This window comes from Lolium rigidum, chromosome 2 (assembly GCF_022539505.1).
Source record: "Lolium rigidum isolate FL_2022 chromosome 2, APGP_CSIRO_Lrig_0.1, whole genome shotgun sequence".
NCBI classification, from domain to species: domain Eukaryota; kingdom Viridiplantae; phylum Streptophyta; class Magnoliopsida; order Poales; family Poaceae; genus Lolium; species Lolium rigidum.
The window spans coordinates 248,399,346-248,419,107 of record NC_061509.1 but is presented as its reverse complement, the minus strand read 5'-3'; the positions used below and the strand labels follow the sequence as shown (position 1 = coordinate 248,419,107).

Genomic DNA, 19,762 nt, shown 5'->3' with positions numbered 1-19,762 from the left:
GCAACCAATGAAAATACACGGCAATCAAGCAATATTCTGATCTTCCGTGAACTCCAAAACCTCCCAGGATTTTTTCCGTTTCTGGAAGTTTTTCCCTCCATATTCATGTCTGTGTCATGTAATTCCATGTTGGAAGTATCTCTGTCAAATGTCTGTTTCTGTACTTGGGTAGCCCATGTGATGTCTATCATTCTCACCATAGGAGTGGCCGGACCAATGGGATATGCCCACGTGAAGGGCGGCACTCCTTTATGCAGCGGTCAAGGGATCCACATATTCCATTAACTTTTAGGTCCATCATCTTGTTAACTGAACCCTTTGCAACTTCCTTGTTTGGAACTCCGATTTTGAAATTTAGGTCTGCCAAATAACAAAATGCTCAACTGAAATTTATTACCTTCGATCTCAGGTAAGGTGGTACTTCTCTAACCAACTAGAATCAAGCTTCTTTCTTTAACTTCTGGAAAATGATTGCGAGTTCTGATGCAAAAACGGCTGGAACTTGCATAGCTGAAAACCTGCAGAATGCTGGTAAAGCAAGCATGAAGTATCAGGAGAATGAAGTCCACATAAACTTTACTGTAAAGTACAGGAATAAAATAAGATTCCATGGTCCCCTGCTAGTCAAGATCAATGTAGACCTGATCAGACACATCTTTGCTTCATCTTTTATCTGAAGTCCATATAGGTTGGCATAGACAGTTTTATTTTCTTGAGACAAAGGACCAGCAACTGAGGGTAGAATCTTTTATGAATGATATTCCATCTCACAGTTGGAATGGCATATGCGCCAAAGGATAAATAAACTTCTGCAAGTGTTCGCAAGAACTTGTATTGAGGTAATGAGGTCTCAAGCTCGAAGATCATACATATTCCACCAGTTAAACTGGAACATAAGACATAAGTTTAAGTAGAATGTGCTTGTGTTGGAAGACATAAATTTTAGACATCGGGAAAAACTTCAAGCGAATCATTTAAGTGTGAGATATAGGGGTTTAAACTTAAAAATATGCTCACTCAATTGTATTAAAATAGACGTTGAGCGATGCTTCTTTGGTTAAAAAATAAGTCAAAAAAAAAATTGTTACCTTTGTCCATATCATAATTTCCGGTAGTAAATCAGAACAGATCTTAAAAGTGTTGCATTACCACCTTGCAACTAAGTGTTGTATCACCAACGCCATCGTTGCTCTTTCCAACAACTTTGAGGAAAGAGGCCTTCAGTCGGTTTCGGGTGTTTGATCCATAAACAAGACTTAAAGGGAAATACTGGTTGACAGAAAAGGAGAAAAGCAGTTTCACTGGAAAATCTATAAAATAATTGAATTAAAATATATTAAAGTTAATGCTAATGCACCACCTGATTATCAATACGTGAAAACGATCAGTTGCTGTTTATAACATTTGTTGGACGAACTGGACATGATTCTCAATTCCAGACAATGTATGCAATGCGACAGACCATACACGTGTACCACAGATTGGCATCTCACCCATCCAGCCGATACAAGTAAATCCAAGAATATTAAGATTATTATCGTAACAGAAGACACCAAAGAAAAGATAGATTTGTTAGGAAAATCCTCTTAAACACTTTTTATCATTGCAGTATAGTATTCTCATCCCACCATGTGTATACCAATTAATAAACTGCTTATCTATCTTCCTTACAGCAAACTGGTCATTCCTGCAATAATCACCACTTTAGCATGTATAACTGACATGTTACAAGACAGAGGGAGAAAAAACCTTTTACCTGAACACTGAGCTTAAATTGTGTTCGCCTGGAAAAAAAATACTGTTACATGAGGGAGGGGAAGTTTAAAACTGAAAACAAAGAACTTTTCTCTAATGCATCAATCTGGGAGACAAGTCAAAAGGCAATCCCCTTTTCATGGCGGACACCTATTTATTAGGCTCTAGGTATAGGGAATAAGTTAGTGCGATTACATCAGATTTTATTCACCTACGTGGAATTGCAGCGAGCACTTCTTCTATTGTTGTAGGCCCGGAAGGTGGACAGCCCAAAATATTTCAAGTGATGAAAATCCATATCATTGTTTGTAGTTAAAGATACCATGGTGTCCAGAGCTACAGGTTCGCTCGTCACAACTGGTTCAGCATCTAGGACCGAGAGTATATATAGAGCACAGGGCTGCACCGCTCACTTCACCCAAGTGCACACTTCGAGGCCAAGTTAGCTCTTCTCGAGCAATAGTACTTAATCTCCTCGGCACCACCACTCCTAGCTAACTATGTCAAGGGATCCACTTGTTGTAGGCAATGTAGTTGGAGATATATTGGACCCATTTATTAAGTCAGCATCACTCAAAATATTATACAACAATAGGGAGCTGACTAATGGGTCTGACCTCAAGCCTTCACAAGTAGCCAGTGAGCCAAGGGTTGAGATTGCTGGGCGTGATATGAGAAATCTTTATACTCTGGTGAGTTCATAACTCCTGTCTACCTCATTTCAGCATTAAATATGATTTAAAGTTAAGCTTTTTGCCTTTGATCAAACAAAATAGTGGTTAACTGCAACTCAAGTGGCTATGCCAGGTCACCGTTTTTTCTCTAAACGTTATCTGCAAAACAACATTTCTGAGTACATCCACTAAACTGGTTTTCGAAACAAAGAAGCCAATAATCTTGACTCCCAAAAGATTTGAAACCTTGTCCCTATTACTTGAGAAAGACCTGGCAGTTCTATATTTTCTTTAAAATATATCCTGTAAAGATTTTTAACTTGCTTTTGCCAGTGTCAGCATATACCAGTATCTTTGCATGCAGACACACATTATATTGAAGTTATACACATTGATCTAGAGTCTAGACATTAATGCTATAGGAATATGGAAACCAGAATGATAGCTTCCAGCAATGCATGTCATGTGATGTGCATGTATATGTATTGTACTGGCCACATTAAGATGCTAAGAAAATGCATGGCACTAAGAAACTAACATTTTGTATAAGAAGAGTATGTAACAATTGTATAGGTCAGATCCTAAGCATCAAATTATACAGGCATATTAATTTAGAAGAAGAATGCAATTGCCTTGACACAGGACAATCAATAAATCAATTGTGGATAACATTCCGAAGACAAATTTATATGCACAGACAATTCAACATCCATTTTACTTGACTGAATAATTTATATAAGGATAGTTCAAGTTCATGCTTCTAACCAAACTTACCAATAGGTGATGGTGGATCCTGACTCACCAAGTCCAAGCAATCCAACCAAAAGAGAGTACCTTCACTGGTAAGACCCGAAACACTTGGAACAAACAAACTTAAACATCAAATAAAAAGAGTTTCTTACAGTTGTTTGCATGTCACACAGGTTGGTGACAGACATTCCAGAATCAACAGATGCAAGCTTTGGTGGGTTCTTCACTTCTTCTCTTTCTTTAACATCTTATTCCCATGATTTAGATGTTCAGAAGGACTGAATATACATTTATAATAAACCTAGTTTGCATTGACATAAACTCAAATAAAACTTCAAAAGCCCACTAACAATATAAGCGAAGTAATTATTTGTACAACCCACAGAGTGAAGATCATCAGTTCATCACTACTTATATTCTACCGATACACTAGAACAATAGGCTATTTTCTGACTTCTATATTGATCAACTGTAGAGGTTTATTCAAATGACTGGTTTAAATTTGTATAATCTGACTGTCATTCTGCACTATATATGACTTGGACAGATTAATGGTGATTTGAACCTTGAAGTACAGTCGTGATTATACACTGGAGCCAACTCAATACTTGCATAACAATAAGGATTACACAATTTTCTCTAAAAACCTATACAAACTATTTTCAGGAAATGAGATAGTTAGTTACGAAAGCCCGAAGCCAACAGCAGGAATACACCGCTTTGCCTTCGTGATTTTCCGCCAATCTGTCCGGCAGACTATTTATGCACCAGGATGGAGACCAAATTTTAACTCAAGGGACTTTTCAGCACTTTACAGTCTAGGCCCACCCGTGGCTGCAGTGTTCTTCAACTGCCAAAGGGAGACTGGGTGTGGTGGAAGACGATACATTAGATGACAACTGGAATAACTGCATTCCTACAGTCCTCTGCAAAAAAAAAAAGAGAGAGTAAATTGATGATGCATAAGGCCAGCAGCTCCAGACAGGCATTGTGTACTCTGCAATGTAATGTAGTTTAATTTCTAGATTACTTCATCGCATGTACAGGCACTGACTATGGTGTCCCAGAAAAAGCATGTAACAAATGTCAGCCACTGCTCCATCTCTTCTTCTTTCATGTGGAAAGTAGAAGGTTGATGTAAAATAGGGCAATGTGAGCAACTACCCCTCATGTTTCTTATAATATCACTAGGTTCGACACCGATAAATGACAAAATTGCAGCTTGTCTGTACAAGAAAGCTGCTGCAGTGAAATCTGAAAGATCCACTGCTTTCTGGTGCCATACTGCTAGATTTGTTCATCACCTGACCTCCAATGATTAATCCTATGAGGATTTATGCCAATGACCTCACTGGGAATCAGAATTCAGAACCCTCTCCCCCATCCACCAGTCATGCTCTCAGATTCCACCAACACCAGCAAAGCTAATTTGCACTGAAGCAGGTCATTAAAGGCATAAATCCATATAGCCCTGGCAAGTGATTGCAGTCCTGGTCGGATTATGCGCCTGAACTTATTCAGAGTACAAAATTAGCATGATTTTATCTGCCTGCCTTTGGTAGACAGACTCTCAGCATGGTAGCAGGAGGGGAATCAGCTAGCTGACTGACAACAGAGGATATGACCATCTAAACAGCACAACCTTTTATATAAAGGTCTTCTCGGGCATGTCTCGCAACCAGCTAGAAAAGTATTTGAACATAACGAATTTGTATGGGTATCCTTAAAACAGAGACTAATAGAGAATACGACCTAACCAACCAATTGGTGCTTAAGGTCTGAAACTGCGGAAGTGCAAGCTCTCAGTTTTTGCAGCCCTTTAAGGTCAAAATTGAATAATTCAAAGCAGTGTTCATCCACACGATTTCAAAAACGTAGATATAAGAAAAATGGAGAAACTGCAGTGTAATGTCAGCATGAATCTCCCCAGAAAAGTATGTTTAGTTGCCCCACGGAAAAGTGCAAATCTTTCCTGGTAGTTTAAGTCCATAATTTTTTTTAATTCAAACTGGGTACATAAGAGTATAAGACCCTGTAGAATGAAATCACATGAAATACAACCTTTCACAGCAAGTTATTCACATGACAACCTACATACATGTTGTAGCAGGTTATTCATATGGCTACCAACTGGATTCGCAAGTGGTCCTCTTGCAGCATGCAGAGCTGCAGGATACGATGGGTATGGGTTGCAGCCATCTGGAAACAATAGCATGCGAGTTGCTTATCTCATATAGATGTTGGTCTATAGAATCAGTGATTCTTGAGCTGTATAGTAGTTTTGTATTAATTTTTTCTTGATCGTGATACATGTTTCGTAATGACTCTTTTTTAATAAATCAGGCTATGTACATTGGTCGATGCAGATGCGTGGGGTACAGCCTACTTTTTAAAAAAAAAATCCTAGAAATAAATATTTCTAAGGAGTACAATGTTTCAAAATTCTTATAAATCCTCTAAATCAATGAGACCTTTTTCTGGGACCGTTAGCTTTTATCAGCAATACAGGTTTAAAATAGGCCCTGAGATTTTAGTAGCCTATTCTTTCAGCTGTTCTTTCTTTTCCAGCAAACTGACGAAAGGCCACGCCCTTTTGCTTCTAAGGTCAAAAACCCCACGCTAAGGGCAAACTAACGCCCGCTGGAACATAGGAATTTTCTCGAATCCCATGGAAACTGACATGTGTCCTGTAAAACTATTCGGTTCCGAATAGAGGTGTTAACTCTGAGAAGCTCGCAAGCAAAACATGGAGATTCAAGTAGGAAAATCAGTAGCTTGTTACCATAAAGTAACTGTAACTACACCAAGGAGAACTACAAGTTGTATCTTCTCATTCCAGCAGCAAACACCAATGTGAGCCCAGAATTTTGCAGCGGCTTCATCAATCTCCAATCCCCCGTCCCTCTACACTTATAAAAAATTTAAACGAGAACAAAACTGAGGCAAAGATACATCCAGTCACATCTTACATGTTTGCTCTTATTGCAGAAAGTATTCCAAAGCTGGAATTCTTTAGAAGGAATCATTCATCAGCTGGTAAGAGCTAGAGTAATAGTAAACCATGAGTTTTGAAGTTAAACAAGGTCAATCTTTCTTACTTTCAGTAAAATGAATAGTTGTTCTATGTGCAAATGTGCAACTGATGTCTACTGAACTCAATGCGTCTATGTTTTATTTCGTTGCTTGGCTAGCAAGAGATCATGTAGTTTTTACCTATCATCCGGGGTAACACTGAACAAAGCCTTGTCCCATTGATCCCTGGCCATCCTGGCATGTCGCGGTCGGAACACCCCCGGAAGACAACCGACTACTCTGACTCTGTACAACTCTGGAATGGCTATCTGACGTGCTCCCAACCGGCGAAGAGGCTCCGACCATGGCTGGAGGAGATGCTCCCAAGATGCCTTCCCCGGTGTTCTGACAAAATTTGTTTGAGCAAATGCCATTTGACACTGGCGAATTTGATGCTAGAAGCGGCTGTTTGGCAGAAGTGGATGTGATCCCCTTCAGAAGGGAAATTGGCAAGGCCACGGCGCCAGTGACATTTCTCTGGTTGCAGGCGTCTGCAGGTGCGGCGCTGGCCTGCTTCTTCTTGACATGTCTGTGCGCGGGCCGGCAGTGGAGCTCGCACCCGTCGAACACCTTCCTGGGCTCCTCGAGCGCCTTCGTGAGCCCCTCGGGAGACTTGTAGAGGAAGATTGCGTACCCACGGAACTGACCAGTGGCGTGGTCGGCGCCGAGGGGCCCCGCCTCAATCTCGCCGAACTCACAGAAGAATCTCCTCAGCCCGTCGTGCGAGGCGCGCGGGGTACCTTGTCGACGAAGAGCTTGCGGTCGGTGCGCTCGGGGGAGGGGCCGAGCGAGGCGAGCTGGCAGGCGACGGATCGGCCGTCGACGCGCTTGGAGGCGTCGGCGAGCGCGCGGCGGGCGGATGAGCGGTGGCGGAAGGTGACGAAGCCGTAGCCACGGCAGCGGCCGGTGGCGCGGTCGGCAACGGTGTGGCACTCGTCGAGGGCTCCGAAGGGGGAGAATGCGGTGGCCATGGCGGCGGATGTGGCGCCGAGGCCGAGGCCGTGGACGAAGAGGCGGCGGTGCGCGGCGTCAGAGGCTGCCGTGGCGGCGATGCGGGAGAGCAGGGCGGGGTCTCGGAGACAGGCCTCGGCGAGGAAGTCAAGGAGCTCCTCCCTTCTGAACGGCTCCAGAAGCCCCTCGATGGTTTCTTCCTCCTGGCACTCATCGGCCGCCGACGGTGGTCGGTTCGTCGCCGAGCCATCGTCGCCCTCCTCCTCCTCCTCGACTTCATCTCCTACCATTTCTGGCTCGGGTTGCTCCGCCAATCGCTCGTCCTTGGTGGTGCGCCGGCTCCGGCGACGCTTCCGCTTCCGACCCATGTGTTCCGGCCGCCGGGGGATTTGGGGGTTTACTGCCGGGGAGCAGCGTCTGCCGGCGGAAACAAAGGATGCGCTAGTGTTCGGCTTCTAGCAGAAAAAATAAATAGAATCCAGCAATGCCGCTCACAATTTGGGCCATATTTTTATCCATTATGGGCCGAGCTGGAACTTGTAAGCACATCATAAGCCCTAAATCATCTCAATAATATCCCTAAAAAAATCTCAATAAAAGTTTTTATACCATTTTATATTTATATAGCATAATATTTTTTGCGTAATAAATCCCAATGATTAGACTTCTTTCCCTCTTCAGCTCTTCTTAGCCTTCGTATTGTGCTCATGTTTCTATGGTCTTTTTTCTTCTTCTTAATATATATACATGCATTTCTCTAGTATGGTTATAAAAATATATTAATGATATTTTACATCTTGCTTGGTGAATATGTGATGTGAAATGAGCATAAGAGTCGTAGAATATAGTTAGGTTTCTCCTACCAATTTGCCACATTTCAAATACTCCCTCCGTTCTTTTTTAATTGACTCAGATTTAGTACAAACTTGTACTAAATTCGAGTCAATTAAAAAAGAACGGAGGGAGTACATGAATTTTATATGGTTTAACCAAGATACCAATATGTGGACCTCCACCCGCTTCCACGCTCGCATGTTGGCGGGCCCAACTTATTACTTAACTCTTTGGTTGCACTGGCCGCTTAGGTAGACTGATGCTTCGTTGATTGACCCCATACGAAACTAGATGAGATGGCTGAAGCAAGAAAAAGAAAAACATTTTGATACCGAAATTGTGGATGCACCCATTTGTGCAACTGGGTTATCGAGATAGGTCCTAATACATCTCTCTCCCTTTCTCGCCCCCCTCTCTCTCCTCTCTCTCTCTGTCGCTCCACACACAATAACTCATAGGTAGGTGACCAAATAATCGATCAAACTGAGCCGACACAGGCAGCTTCCTCGTTATATGGGCTTGTAAAAAGAACCTCAGCGCTTCAAGTCTATGACTGATTGATGCCTTCCTTTCATCAAAAAAGATGAAGTATATCTTGTGATAGACAAAATCATTAGCATGGTTTATCATGATTCTTCAATCATGAAACACAAATTATAAACGAGGTACTTTCTCATGTGAATAAGTGGCGTTTCATCTTTTTTTTCTCAAGTTCTACCATGGGTTTGGCAAAGAAGAGAATGGGAACGAACATATGGCTGAATTCCTTAGTTAATCTCTATATTTTGCCCATTTGAAACGCATGAATTTTCATGATTCAAAATAAAAACTAAAATTTACAATTCACTAACACACGCACTCTCTCTCTCTCTCACACACACACACACACAAGAACCTGTTGAGTGGTGTGCGGACTGGATCGACACATTACCTTCCCCATTATTTTGGCTTGAAAAATGAATATGGGCGAAGGGCATCAAGTCTACTACCTATGGAGCCTTTTTCATAGAAATTGACTGTACCATGTGGTAGAAAAATAAGCTTGAGACATGGTTTCTCGTGAATTTTTAATTATGAAAGACAAATTTTGAACAACATACTTTCTCATATTGAAAGATCGAGATGTCGCCTAGAGGGGGGTGAATAGGCAATTACAAACTCTTGCGGATTTGTCTTGTATGAATGCGGAATTAAACTATCGTTTAGTTTACAAGCACAAACCCTAAATATGCTAAGCTCAACTAAGTGTAACAATAGCAACTAGAGCTAAGCAAGATAGGCACAAGATATATGTAGCACAAGTGATAGCAAGATATATGTACTTCAAGCACGATGGCTATCACAAGGAAAGAGAGCTCGGGTATAGAAATAACCGAGGCACGCGGAGACGAGGATGTATTCCCGTGTTCCCTTGCTTTGCAACAAGGTACGTCACGTTTGGAGGAGTGGAGGTCCCACGAAGGATTCCCCGCGCCACGAAGGCTCACCCTATTCTCCGAACCACACCCACGAAGGATAATGGCCCTTTCCTTATGGTTATCTTTTTCCTCCGCTCTGGAGATGGCAAGCTCCACAACCACTTCACAAGCTCCACGAAGGAGAAGTCCGGGCCTCTTCACAATCTTCTTGAAGAGATCACCGGAGCACCAATCACCAAGCCAACTAGGAGGTCACCCTCCAAGAGTAACAAGCTCACGGTCTCTCACTCGAACAAATCGTGGTGGAGAGCTCAACACTATGCAATGATGCAAAGCAAGAACACCGGAGGTGTTCAAGTCCTTCACACTCAAATCCCACCAAAGCAACGAATGCTAGGATGAGATTGGAGAGGAAGAACAAAGTGGAAAGTCAACCAAAGACTCCAAGATCTAGATCCCAAGAGATTCCCTCACTTAGAGAAGAATTGGTTTGGTGGAAGAGTAGATCTAGATCCCCTCTCTCAAATCCTCAAATATGAGCAAGAATGGTTGGAGGAATCAATGGGGGGAGTAAGTTCTTCAAATAGTAGCAATGGAGGAGAGAGAATAGGAAGAACTCATTAGGCTCAAGGTGGAAGAAAGGTATTTATAGCCCAAGTGGAAAAATAACTGTTGGGAGAAAAAGACGAAAAACGGCGAAAAAAACTCCAAAAGCAGCCCGGTCGGCTGCCGAGCCGGCTGACCGGATTCTACGGCTGAGGCAGCCGGCGGCCCAGCCGGTCCGGCCGGCCCAGCGAGCCGGGCGGGGCGCGTGCCGCGCTAGGCGGCGGATAAGCAAGGCAGCGCTCGGGGAAGGTGGGCCGCGCAGGTGGCTTTGAGGCCCAGCCGTGCGGGAGGCCGGTCCGGCCGGAGCCAGCACCGGGCGGCCCGGTCGGTGACCGGGTGCTGGGCCGGATGGGGCGACCAGGCCCACGGGACTCCGCCCGGATGGCACCGGTGCCCAGGCCGGTCGTGGACCGGGTGGGCCGGCGGCTGGGCCGGTCCGGCCGGCTGCCCCCCTTCCTCTTTTTTTCTTTTATTCTTTTCTTCTTTTTCCTTTTTCCTTTTTCTTTAATAACTAATGCTCCCGAACTCCGATTGACTTGAAACCAATTTTGTTGGAAAGGTAACGACGAATAGACCTCAACAAAAACTGGAAATATGGAAACTCTTCATAGAACATTTTTAGATGATTTTAGAGAGGGAGTCTCCCACCGTCAAGAAACGGTGAAGACGTCCAAACTCGAAAACGCAATAGAAGATGCATGCGGATTCCGTTTTCGATGAACTTGGGCTTGTTGTAAAGCTAGCAACAAGCTCAAGAACCTCACACAGAGAAACACCAAGAAGCAATATGGATATGCAAAGTATGCAAAGGATTGAGCTCCCTAAGACGATGTGATCAAGTTACCCAACCGAAAGCCCCTCTTAATAGTGCGGCTATGTATCCTATAATCCGGTCTCCCATCAACCACCTTGAGACCGGTAAAAGGAAAACCTATCAAGGTCATACCTTTGTCTTGCGCATCCCGCTTGATCTTGATGATAACTCTTCAAGCTCTACACAAGCCGGAATGCCTCACTTGATCAATATTGCTTTGTGAAGACTCACAAATGCTCCCCCATACACCATGATGGGAAAGCTCCATAGATGTACATCTTCACATGTCCATTATCACCAATGGACGGCAAGCTTCAAGCATGTGATCCACTTGAGATGCTCATCTTGAACTTGCCCAAATCAACCTTGTATCTTCTCATACTCACTTAAGATAGAGCATGGCTAATATTGAGTTCCACATAAGAACTCCATCTTTATTTCTTCTTCTTGATCATATCACATATGTATCTTCAAACCGATGATCTTGATGCCAATACACAAGGTATACCTTTATCTTCATGGCATCCATACTTGAATCCAACACATGGAGAACAAGTAGTACCTATGGAATATTCCTTCATATAAACTCAATGAAAACATTAGTTCATAGGGGTTGTCATTAATTACCAAAACCACACATAGGGGCAATGTACCCTTACAATCTCCCCCATTTTGGTAATTGATGACAACCACAATAAGAGGGTTTATATAATGAATATTAGAAACAAGTACGCAACTTATCCGAGGATAAGTTGTATACAAGAGGTTGTATTTGATATGGTCAAGTAACACAAAGCTACTAGCCCATATCAAAACCGGCTCTACTCACACAACTACAACAAATGCAAGAGATGTGAGTAGAACCAATATATATAGAGAAAACTCCCACACAATGTATGCACGTGTGATGAACATGAATTCATTGCATATATTGTCAATATTATCCTTTGGGATAGTTTCCACTATATATATACAACCATGCAAGACATATAAATATGGAATGCATGAGAGGCAAAACACTTAAGCACAAACCAAACTTAAGTATAAAACCATTCCCTTAAACCCTCTAAACTTCTCCCCCATTGGCATCGATTGTCAAAATGGGTGAAAAATTTAGAAGGCCAATATAATGTGAGTTCCTCCCCAAAGTGTGCACTTCTCATAATTTGAGTGGAATCAAGTGCACATATCCAATGATGAATACTTGAAGGAAGTCAAACTATATTGAGGATCAAAGTTTGCAAAAAGATAACATGGTGAAGTGAGCTTCAATAAATAAAGCAAGCAATCAAAGATCCAATTGGACAAACAAAGATATCATGATAAGAGAGATATAGTGCTCTAAATAAAATAAGAAAGCTCCCCAAGGTTTGTGCACAATTTTTAATGTTTGCATTTGAATACAATATGCACAAACATGGAATCCTCACTCCCTATATATCATTTAGAACGCAACTAAGATAAAGAGAATATGCTTATCAAGAACAACTTTAGTCCAACAATTACGAGATATGAGTGCAAGAAGGAAAACAAATAATTCAAGCACTCATAAATCTCCTTTACCAACACCACTAAGAAACAAAGGATAAAAGAAGGTCGGCAAAGAACAAAGATATCAAGGTGATGGATTAACGCTCTTATGTATATAAGTTTCTAAAGTGGACAAATGATCCATAAAGAAACATGCACACACAAGAAGTTAACAAAATAGATAAGATATGATATCCAAGATGAAGTAATAACATACACCAAAGGATGTTTGCTTAAAAGCATATATAGCCTATGGCTCCACTTTTCACTTATGGTATATGAATGAACTTCAACCAAATAAAATCTCAAAAACATCACAACTAACAATAAGGGAAGTAAAGCTAGTTGGAATGTTTTGATAAAGGCAACAAGTATCACAAATACGGATTTATTTCACAAATTCATCAATATTGCACACAAGAGCTCTTTGAGGAATTGATATGCAATAAATTGCTAGAGGGCATATTTGTGATAGGTGAATCATAAAATATGATATATATATAACCTATCATATGCATCTTCTCAAATTACTCAAATGTTTAATAAGAAGTTTTATTTTAAAAAGGGTTTTTCAAGAACCGCAATATTTGCGAAATAAATAATTTCATGTCAAGATACAACCTACAAGAGGTTGGATGCTATATGAGAATGCATGAATAAGATACTTGTTACCGAGATAGCAATGGCATGATGTAGTAGATAGGAGTTCATCGAACATCCTAGCTTGACTCCAATTATCATATGGTGACAACACCTTCCTTATAAATGAGACAAGCCTCCATTGCATCTCCAATGTACCTAAAACAACATTCAAGTACATCTTGGTCCCCAAACTTATTGGGTCCAAAATGGTTAGACTAACCACAATACATAGGATACACTCCATATCAATATGTGCATATTTAGATGAAATTTGAATTTCATGCACATCTTAGCCGTTTAGGATTTGATGGAGTATACCCTATATAATGGATCGAAGAAAGAAAGCATGCTATAAACATAAGTAAATTACATATAAGCACGCACAAAGACTTTTAAAGATCCAAGAGAGATATACTTTGGACAAAACACCAAATGAATTGAATAAGGCATAAAAGGTGTGACCAAACAAATTTGTTGTCCAAATTATATCAAAGACGCAAATCACAAAAGATTTGTTCAACAAAGTTCAACAAATGAACTAAGAAGAAACCATTGAGCATAAAGGATGAAATAAAGCAAACATGCTCAAAGATTTATCTCATTCAACAAATAAAGCATAGAAGAAGGAATGGGATAGCAAAACTCCCAAAAAGAGCAAGGTTCAAACAAATAAACCAAACCCTCTACACTTTTCACAATGGCACAATGTACCGTAAGGAAAAAGGTTTGTCTTCCAAAACAAACACTTGATATGAATCAAGAGAATTTATTAAAAGATTTTTCAAAAGGACAAGCAAGACACATGGGAGCAACAAGGATTTGTTGGAAATAAAATAAGACAATAAGAAGCAATCCAAGGTGAAGGTGATCCATAATTTCAACCACGTACAAAGTTATCAATTGTCAAAGACAATGAGAATATTGGAATTAGCTTCCGGTGGTATATTAACAAGGATAGTATGGATCAATTTCACAATAAAAGGCATAGGATAAGTATATAGAAGTAAGCACTATGCATGGATGAAGATTCTTGATGGCTTAAATTAGTCAAACAATCACGCACGGCAATGATTAGAATAACTTGAAGCAAATGGTGTCCCAAATAAGATATAGAGATATGTATTTGAGGAAAACCGTACCAAGGATCTCTTACTCAAACAAGAACCAAAAGATGAGCAATAAAAGCTTTTTACTACAAGTGGAGCTTGTTTGAGCAAACATGCCACCCAGGAGCAAGATAATTAAGAGCATCAACTCTAAGTGGCAAAACCTCATATGTTCACATTTTCTAGGCTTGTGATATGTACAAAACATATTACTCCCCCATAATGTGATAAAACATTTCTTCTAAACACGAGGCAACTAAAACTCGATTAGAGATGATTAATGGACATTTAGAATTTGAATTTCTCATGAGTATGACACACCACATAGTGACTAGATAATCTTGCAATATCAATACTAAGTGGTGCTACCCATATACACACATTTTATAGAAAGAGAGATGCACAAAGCATATCACTCCCCCAAAATGGGATGCTCCATTAATCACTCAAAGAGAGCCAAATAAGATATCATCAAGATGCATTAGGCTCAAAACAATACATAAGTATATGATGAGTCAAACAAACATACTTGAATACACAAGATAAGCAAGTAAGACACAACACATACATACACATATTTGGTACAAAACCAAACATGCAAGGGGCAAGTAACTTACAATAAACATGAAGAGTTGAAGTATAAGTTACCACAAAGAGGAACATTGGATATAAGATATAGATGATAATCCATACGACTTGGCTTGGTAAAAATACAATATATGAAGATCCCTTAATTCTTCATGAAGTAGCCAAATCTCCAATGCCCTCCACATGCACCTATTGATCAAGTTTGAGATTGTTGGTCCCCAACCAAGTTGGGTCCTAAGAGGTTAGTCACAATAGGCTTGGCAACCCAAATGGTTCTTTTCTTAAAACCACTTTGAGCTCCAACAAACTTAGCAAACACATTGCCATCCTTATCCTTCCCTAGAGAATAATCATCATCAACAATTATAGGGTTAGATAAGGTGTCACCTAAGCAAGAAGAAGCAAAGTGCCCCTTCTCACGGCATAAGTAGCAAGTGTTCCCCTTTCTCTTCTTTATTGATTTCTTCTCTTGGGGAACAATATCTTGATTCTTCTTGGGAAGTGGCCTATCTTCAACTTGAGGTCGAGCATGAGCTTGACCTTTACCTTGTGGCCGTTTCCCTTGTTGTTTCTCACTCAAGTGCTTCTTCTTCTTCAATGGTTATGATCTAACATGATGCCCTTCAACCTTGCACTTGAAACAAACCAACTTGGCCGAATCCTTGACTTTGTCTTGGCCCTTCTTCTTGTTGCTCTTGCTCTTGGACTTGTTCTTGTTATTGGAGTTGAATCCAAGTCCACTCTTGTCATTGGGGGATTGTTGCACACTTAGCATCTTGTCAAGTGCGGATTTCCCTTCATGACGCTTTTCCAAGTCTTTCTTTAAAGAAAGGACTTGGGCCTCGAGCTCTTTGATTTCCTCTACATGGTTAGTAGAAATACAAGTACTAGAGGAAGTAGAAGCTTCATTGTTAGAGCAACAAGGCAAAGTGAGTAATCCAACACAAGGTGTATCACTAGTTTGACTAGATGGATTACAAGGACTAGCACATGGCAATATAACATTTGTAGTAGAGATTGTGCTAACATCCATATGAGGCTCACAAGATGTTACCTTAGTGATACTTGCCTCATGAGCTAACTTTAGCCCATCATAGGAAATTAGAAGATCATCATGAGAGCTTGAGAGCTTTTTATGACTTTCTTCCAATTCCCTATAATTGCTAGTTAGCAACTCAAGTTGAGCCCTTAGCTCAACATTCTCCTTTAAGGTCGATGCTTCACAAGAATTAGAGTTAGTAGCACAAGCATCAACAACAGCTTTTCTCATTTTCATGCATATAGGATTCAATTTTTTGTGTAAGCATGAAATTAGCATGCTTCTCATCTTTTAGCTCATGCTTGAGGAGAGTGAATCTCATTTCCCCATTTTCAACATGGGACTCCAACTCCACTATGGTTTCCCTATATTTATTCAAGGTATCCATAGAGTGTTCGAGATAAGCACGAGCTTCTTTATTACCACGAAGAGAAGCATATACCATTGCCATATCATGCACCAAGATATTATGTTCTTCATCATTATCATCATCATCACTCTCATCATTAGAGGATGTGTTAGGAGTCAAAGTAGGAGATACCTTTGGTCCATTTGCCATAAGGCACATGTGCATACCGGAGGATGAAGATGAAGATATTCTTGAATCCTCATTTGAAATCATGTCTTGATCCATAGAGTATTCGGTTTCCTCTAAAATGTTAGTCAACAAGCAACTAGAGGAAATAGAAACATTTTGATTATGGAAGCAAGACAAGGCAAGCATATCCTCATGAGATCTATGTAAGCAATTTACACATGATATGCAAGGACTATCAACACAAGCATGTAGATTTCAATGCAAGATGTGTTTAAGTCCAAAGAGAAAACATTGCAATGAGATAGAGATGAAGAGTCATCACTATTGAGCACAATATCAACATTGCAATTTCCCTCACCACTCACCATATCATTACCTTGTGTCTTGCAACACGTTGGTGAAGTGGAAGAAGATGATGACTCATCACGGCCGGAGGTGGAAGCAACTTGGAGCTCTTCATGATGTGAAGAAGAAGAGAGCTCCTCGGAGTCACCACCGACCAAATGAGAAGTGGATCCACCAAACATTTCCTTAAGCTTGATCCACATCTCATGAGACGATTTTCGCTTTATATATATCAAGAACCTACGAAAATCGGGTCTCAAAGAGAATAAAAGCTCATTAGATACTTGAGCTTCAAGATGTAAGTTTTTCTCATCCTCTAAAGATAGATTTTGAGAATCCATCGGAGGAGAAAAACCTACATCTAGAAATTGCTCAATGTTTGGACACAAGGTCCGAAGTTTACAAAGCAAGCAATTTCGCCACAAATGATAATTTGTGCCAACAAAGATAATTGTGTCATTGTGCACTAAATTACTAGCCGACATCTTTACTCTCAAGACGGTGAAGCCTAAAACAAGGAGAGACCTTGCTCTATACCAATTGAAAGATCGAGATGTCGCCTAGAGGGGGGGGTGAATAGGCAATTACAAACTCTTGCGGATTTGTCTTGTATGAATGCGGAATTAAACTATCGTTTAGTTTACAAGCACAAACCCTAAATATGCTAAGCTCAACTAAGTGTAACAATAGCAACTAGAGCTAAGCAAGATAGGCACAAGATATATGTAGCACAAGTGATAGCAAGATATATGTACTTCAAGCACGATGGCTATCACAAGGAAAGAGAGCTCGGGTATAGAAATAACCGAGGCACCCGGAGACGAGGATGTATTCTCGTGTTCCCTTGCTTTGCAACAAGGTACGTCACGTTTGGAGGAGTGGAGGTCCCACGAAGGATTCCCCGCGCCACGAAGGCTCACCCTATTCTCCGAACCACACCCACGAAGGATAATGGCCCTTTCCTTATGGTTATCTTTTTCCTCCGCTCCGGAGATGGCAAGCTCCACAACCACTTCACAAGCTCCACGAAGGAGAAGCCCGGGCCTCTTCACAATCTTCTTGAAGAGATCACCGGAGCACCAATCACCAAGCCAACTAGGAGGTCACCCTCCAAGAGTAACAAGCTCACGGTCTCTCACTCGAACAAATCGTGGTGGAGAGCTCAACACTATGCAATGATGCAAAGCAAGAACACCGGAGGTGTTCAAGTCCTTCACACTCAAATCCCACCAAAGCAACGAATGCTAGGATGAGATTGGAGAGGAAGAACAAAGGGGAAAGTCAACCAAAGACTCCAAGATCTAGATCCCAAGAGATTCCCTCACTTAGAGAAGAATTGGTTTGGTGGAAGAGTAGATCTAGATCCCCTCTCTCAAATCCTCAAATATGAGCAAGAATGGTTGGAGGAATCAAGGGGGAGAGCAAGTTCTTCAAATAGTAGCAATGGAGGAGAGAGAATAGGAAGAACTCATTAGGCTCAAGGTGGAAGAAAGGTATTTATAGCCCAAGTGGAAAAATAACTGTTGGGAGAAAAAGACAGAAAAACGGGCAGAAAAAAAACTCCAAAAAGCAGCCCAGTCGGCTGCCAGGCCGGCTGACCGGATTCTGCGCTGAGGCAGCCGGCGGCCCAGCCGGTCCGGCCGGCCCAGCAGCCGGGCGGGGCGCGTGCTGCGCTAGGCGGCGGATAAGCAAGGCAGCGCCTGGGGAAGGTGGGCCGCGCAGTGGCTTTGAGGCCCAGCCGGCGGGGAGGCCGGTCCGGCCGGAGCCAGCACCGGGCGGCCCGGTCGGTGACCGGGTGCTGGGCCGGATGGGGCGACCAGGCCCACGGGACTCCGCCCGGATGGCACCGGTGCCCAGGCCGGTCGTGGACCGGGTGGGCCGGCGGCTGAGCCGGTCCGGCCGGCTGCCCCCTTCCTTTTTTTTTCTTTTATTCTTTTCTTCTTTTTCCTTTTTCCTTTTTCTTTAATAACTAATGCTCCCGAACTCCGATTGACTTGAAACCAATTTTGTTGGAAAGGTAACGACGAATAGACCTCAACAAAAACTGGAAATATGGAAACTCTTCATAGAACATTTTTAGATGATTTTAGAGAGGGAGTCTCCCACCGTCAAGAAACGGTGAAGACGTCCAAACTCGAAAACGCAATAGAAGATGCATGCGGATTCCGTTTTCGATGAACTTGGGCTTGTTGTAAAGCTAGCAACAAGCTCAAGAACCTCACACAGAGAAACACCAAGAAGCAATATGGATATGCAAAGTATGCAAAGGATTGAGCTCCCTAAGACGATGTGATCAAGTTACCCAACCGAAAGCCCCTCTTAATAGTGCGGCTATGTATCCTATAATCCGGTCTCCCATCAACCACCTTGAGACCGGTAAAAGGAAAACCTATCAAGGTCATACCTTTGTCTTGCGCATCCCGCTTGATCTTGATGATAACTCTTCAAGCTCTACACAAGCCGGAATGCCTCACTTGATCAATATTGCTTTGTGAAGACTCACAAATGCTCCCCCATACACCATGATGGGAAAGCTCCATAGATGTACATCTTCACATGTCCATTATCACCAATAGACGGCAAGCTTCAAGCATGTGATCCACTTGAGATGCTCATCTTGAACTTGCCCAAATCAACCTTGTATCTTCTCATACTCACTTAAGATAGAGCATGGCTAATATTGAGTTCCACATAAGAACTCCATCTTTATTTCTTCTTCTTGATCATATCACATATGTATCTTCAAACCGATGATCTTGATGCCAATACACAAGGTATACCTTTATCTTCATGGCATCCATACTTGAATCCAACACATGGAGAACAAGTAGTACCTATGGAATATTCCTTCATATAAACTCAATGAAAACATTAGTCCATAGGGGTTGTCATTAATTACCAAAACCACACATAGGGGCAATGTACCCTTACACATATGAATAGTTTGTGTTTATACAATGTGTTTTAGGGATCAATCTGTCTGGCCGGTTCCGCCTCTCACCTTCCAGAGAATAACCCTGTGGAGACTTTGTTCGCTTGAGCTCTTCCCTCAATCTCTCCGCCAGCCTCTCTTCCTCCCATTGCCGGCGGCCATGGTTGC

The 19,762-nt window shown here is 41.8% G+C and overlaps 1 protein-coding gene and 1 pseudogene across 1 annotated transcript; one reads left to right on the top strand and one right to left on the bottom strand.

Moving 5' to 3' along the window:
- Window positions 1–2,190: 2,190 nt before the first annotated feature.
- Window positions 2,191–4,384, top strand: LOC124688483 (protein FLOWERING LOCUS T-like). Its single transcript, XM_047222155.1, has 4 exons — window positions 2,191–2,447; window positions 3,210–3,271; window positions 3,353–3,393; window positions 3,846–4,384. Exons 1-4 carry the CDS (start codon window positions 2,256–2,258, stop codon window positions 4,073–4,075), a joined length of 525 nt encoding a protein of 174 aa, XP_047078111.1. The 5' UTR covers window positions 2,191–2,255; the 3' UTR covers window positions 4,076–4,384.
- LOC124690743 lies at window positions 3,566–7,570 on the bottom strand (annotated as a pseudogene).
- Between the last annotated feature and the right edge of the window lie 12,192 nt (window positions 7,571–19,762).

What these genes read in the sequence shown, in the direction of transcription:
- LOC124688483 (XM_047222155.1), top strand. Translation starts at nt 2,256, where the DNA reads ATGTCAAGGGATCCACTTGTTGTAGGCAATGTAGTTGGAGATATATTG. An exon ending in TGAGAAATCTTTATACTCTG is followed by an intron (nt 2,448 to 3,209) that starts GTGAGTTCATAA and finishes ACTTACCAATAG; the next exon opens with GTGATGGTGGATCCTGACTC. An exon ending in ATCAACAGATGCAAGCTTTG is followed by an intron (nt 3,394 to 3,845) that starts GTGGGTTCTTCA and finishes AACTATTTTCAG; the next exon opens with GAAATGAGATAGTTAGTTAC.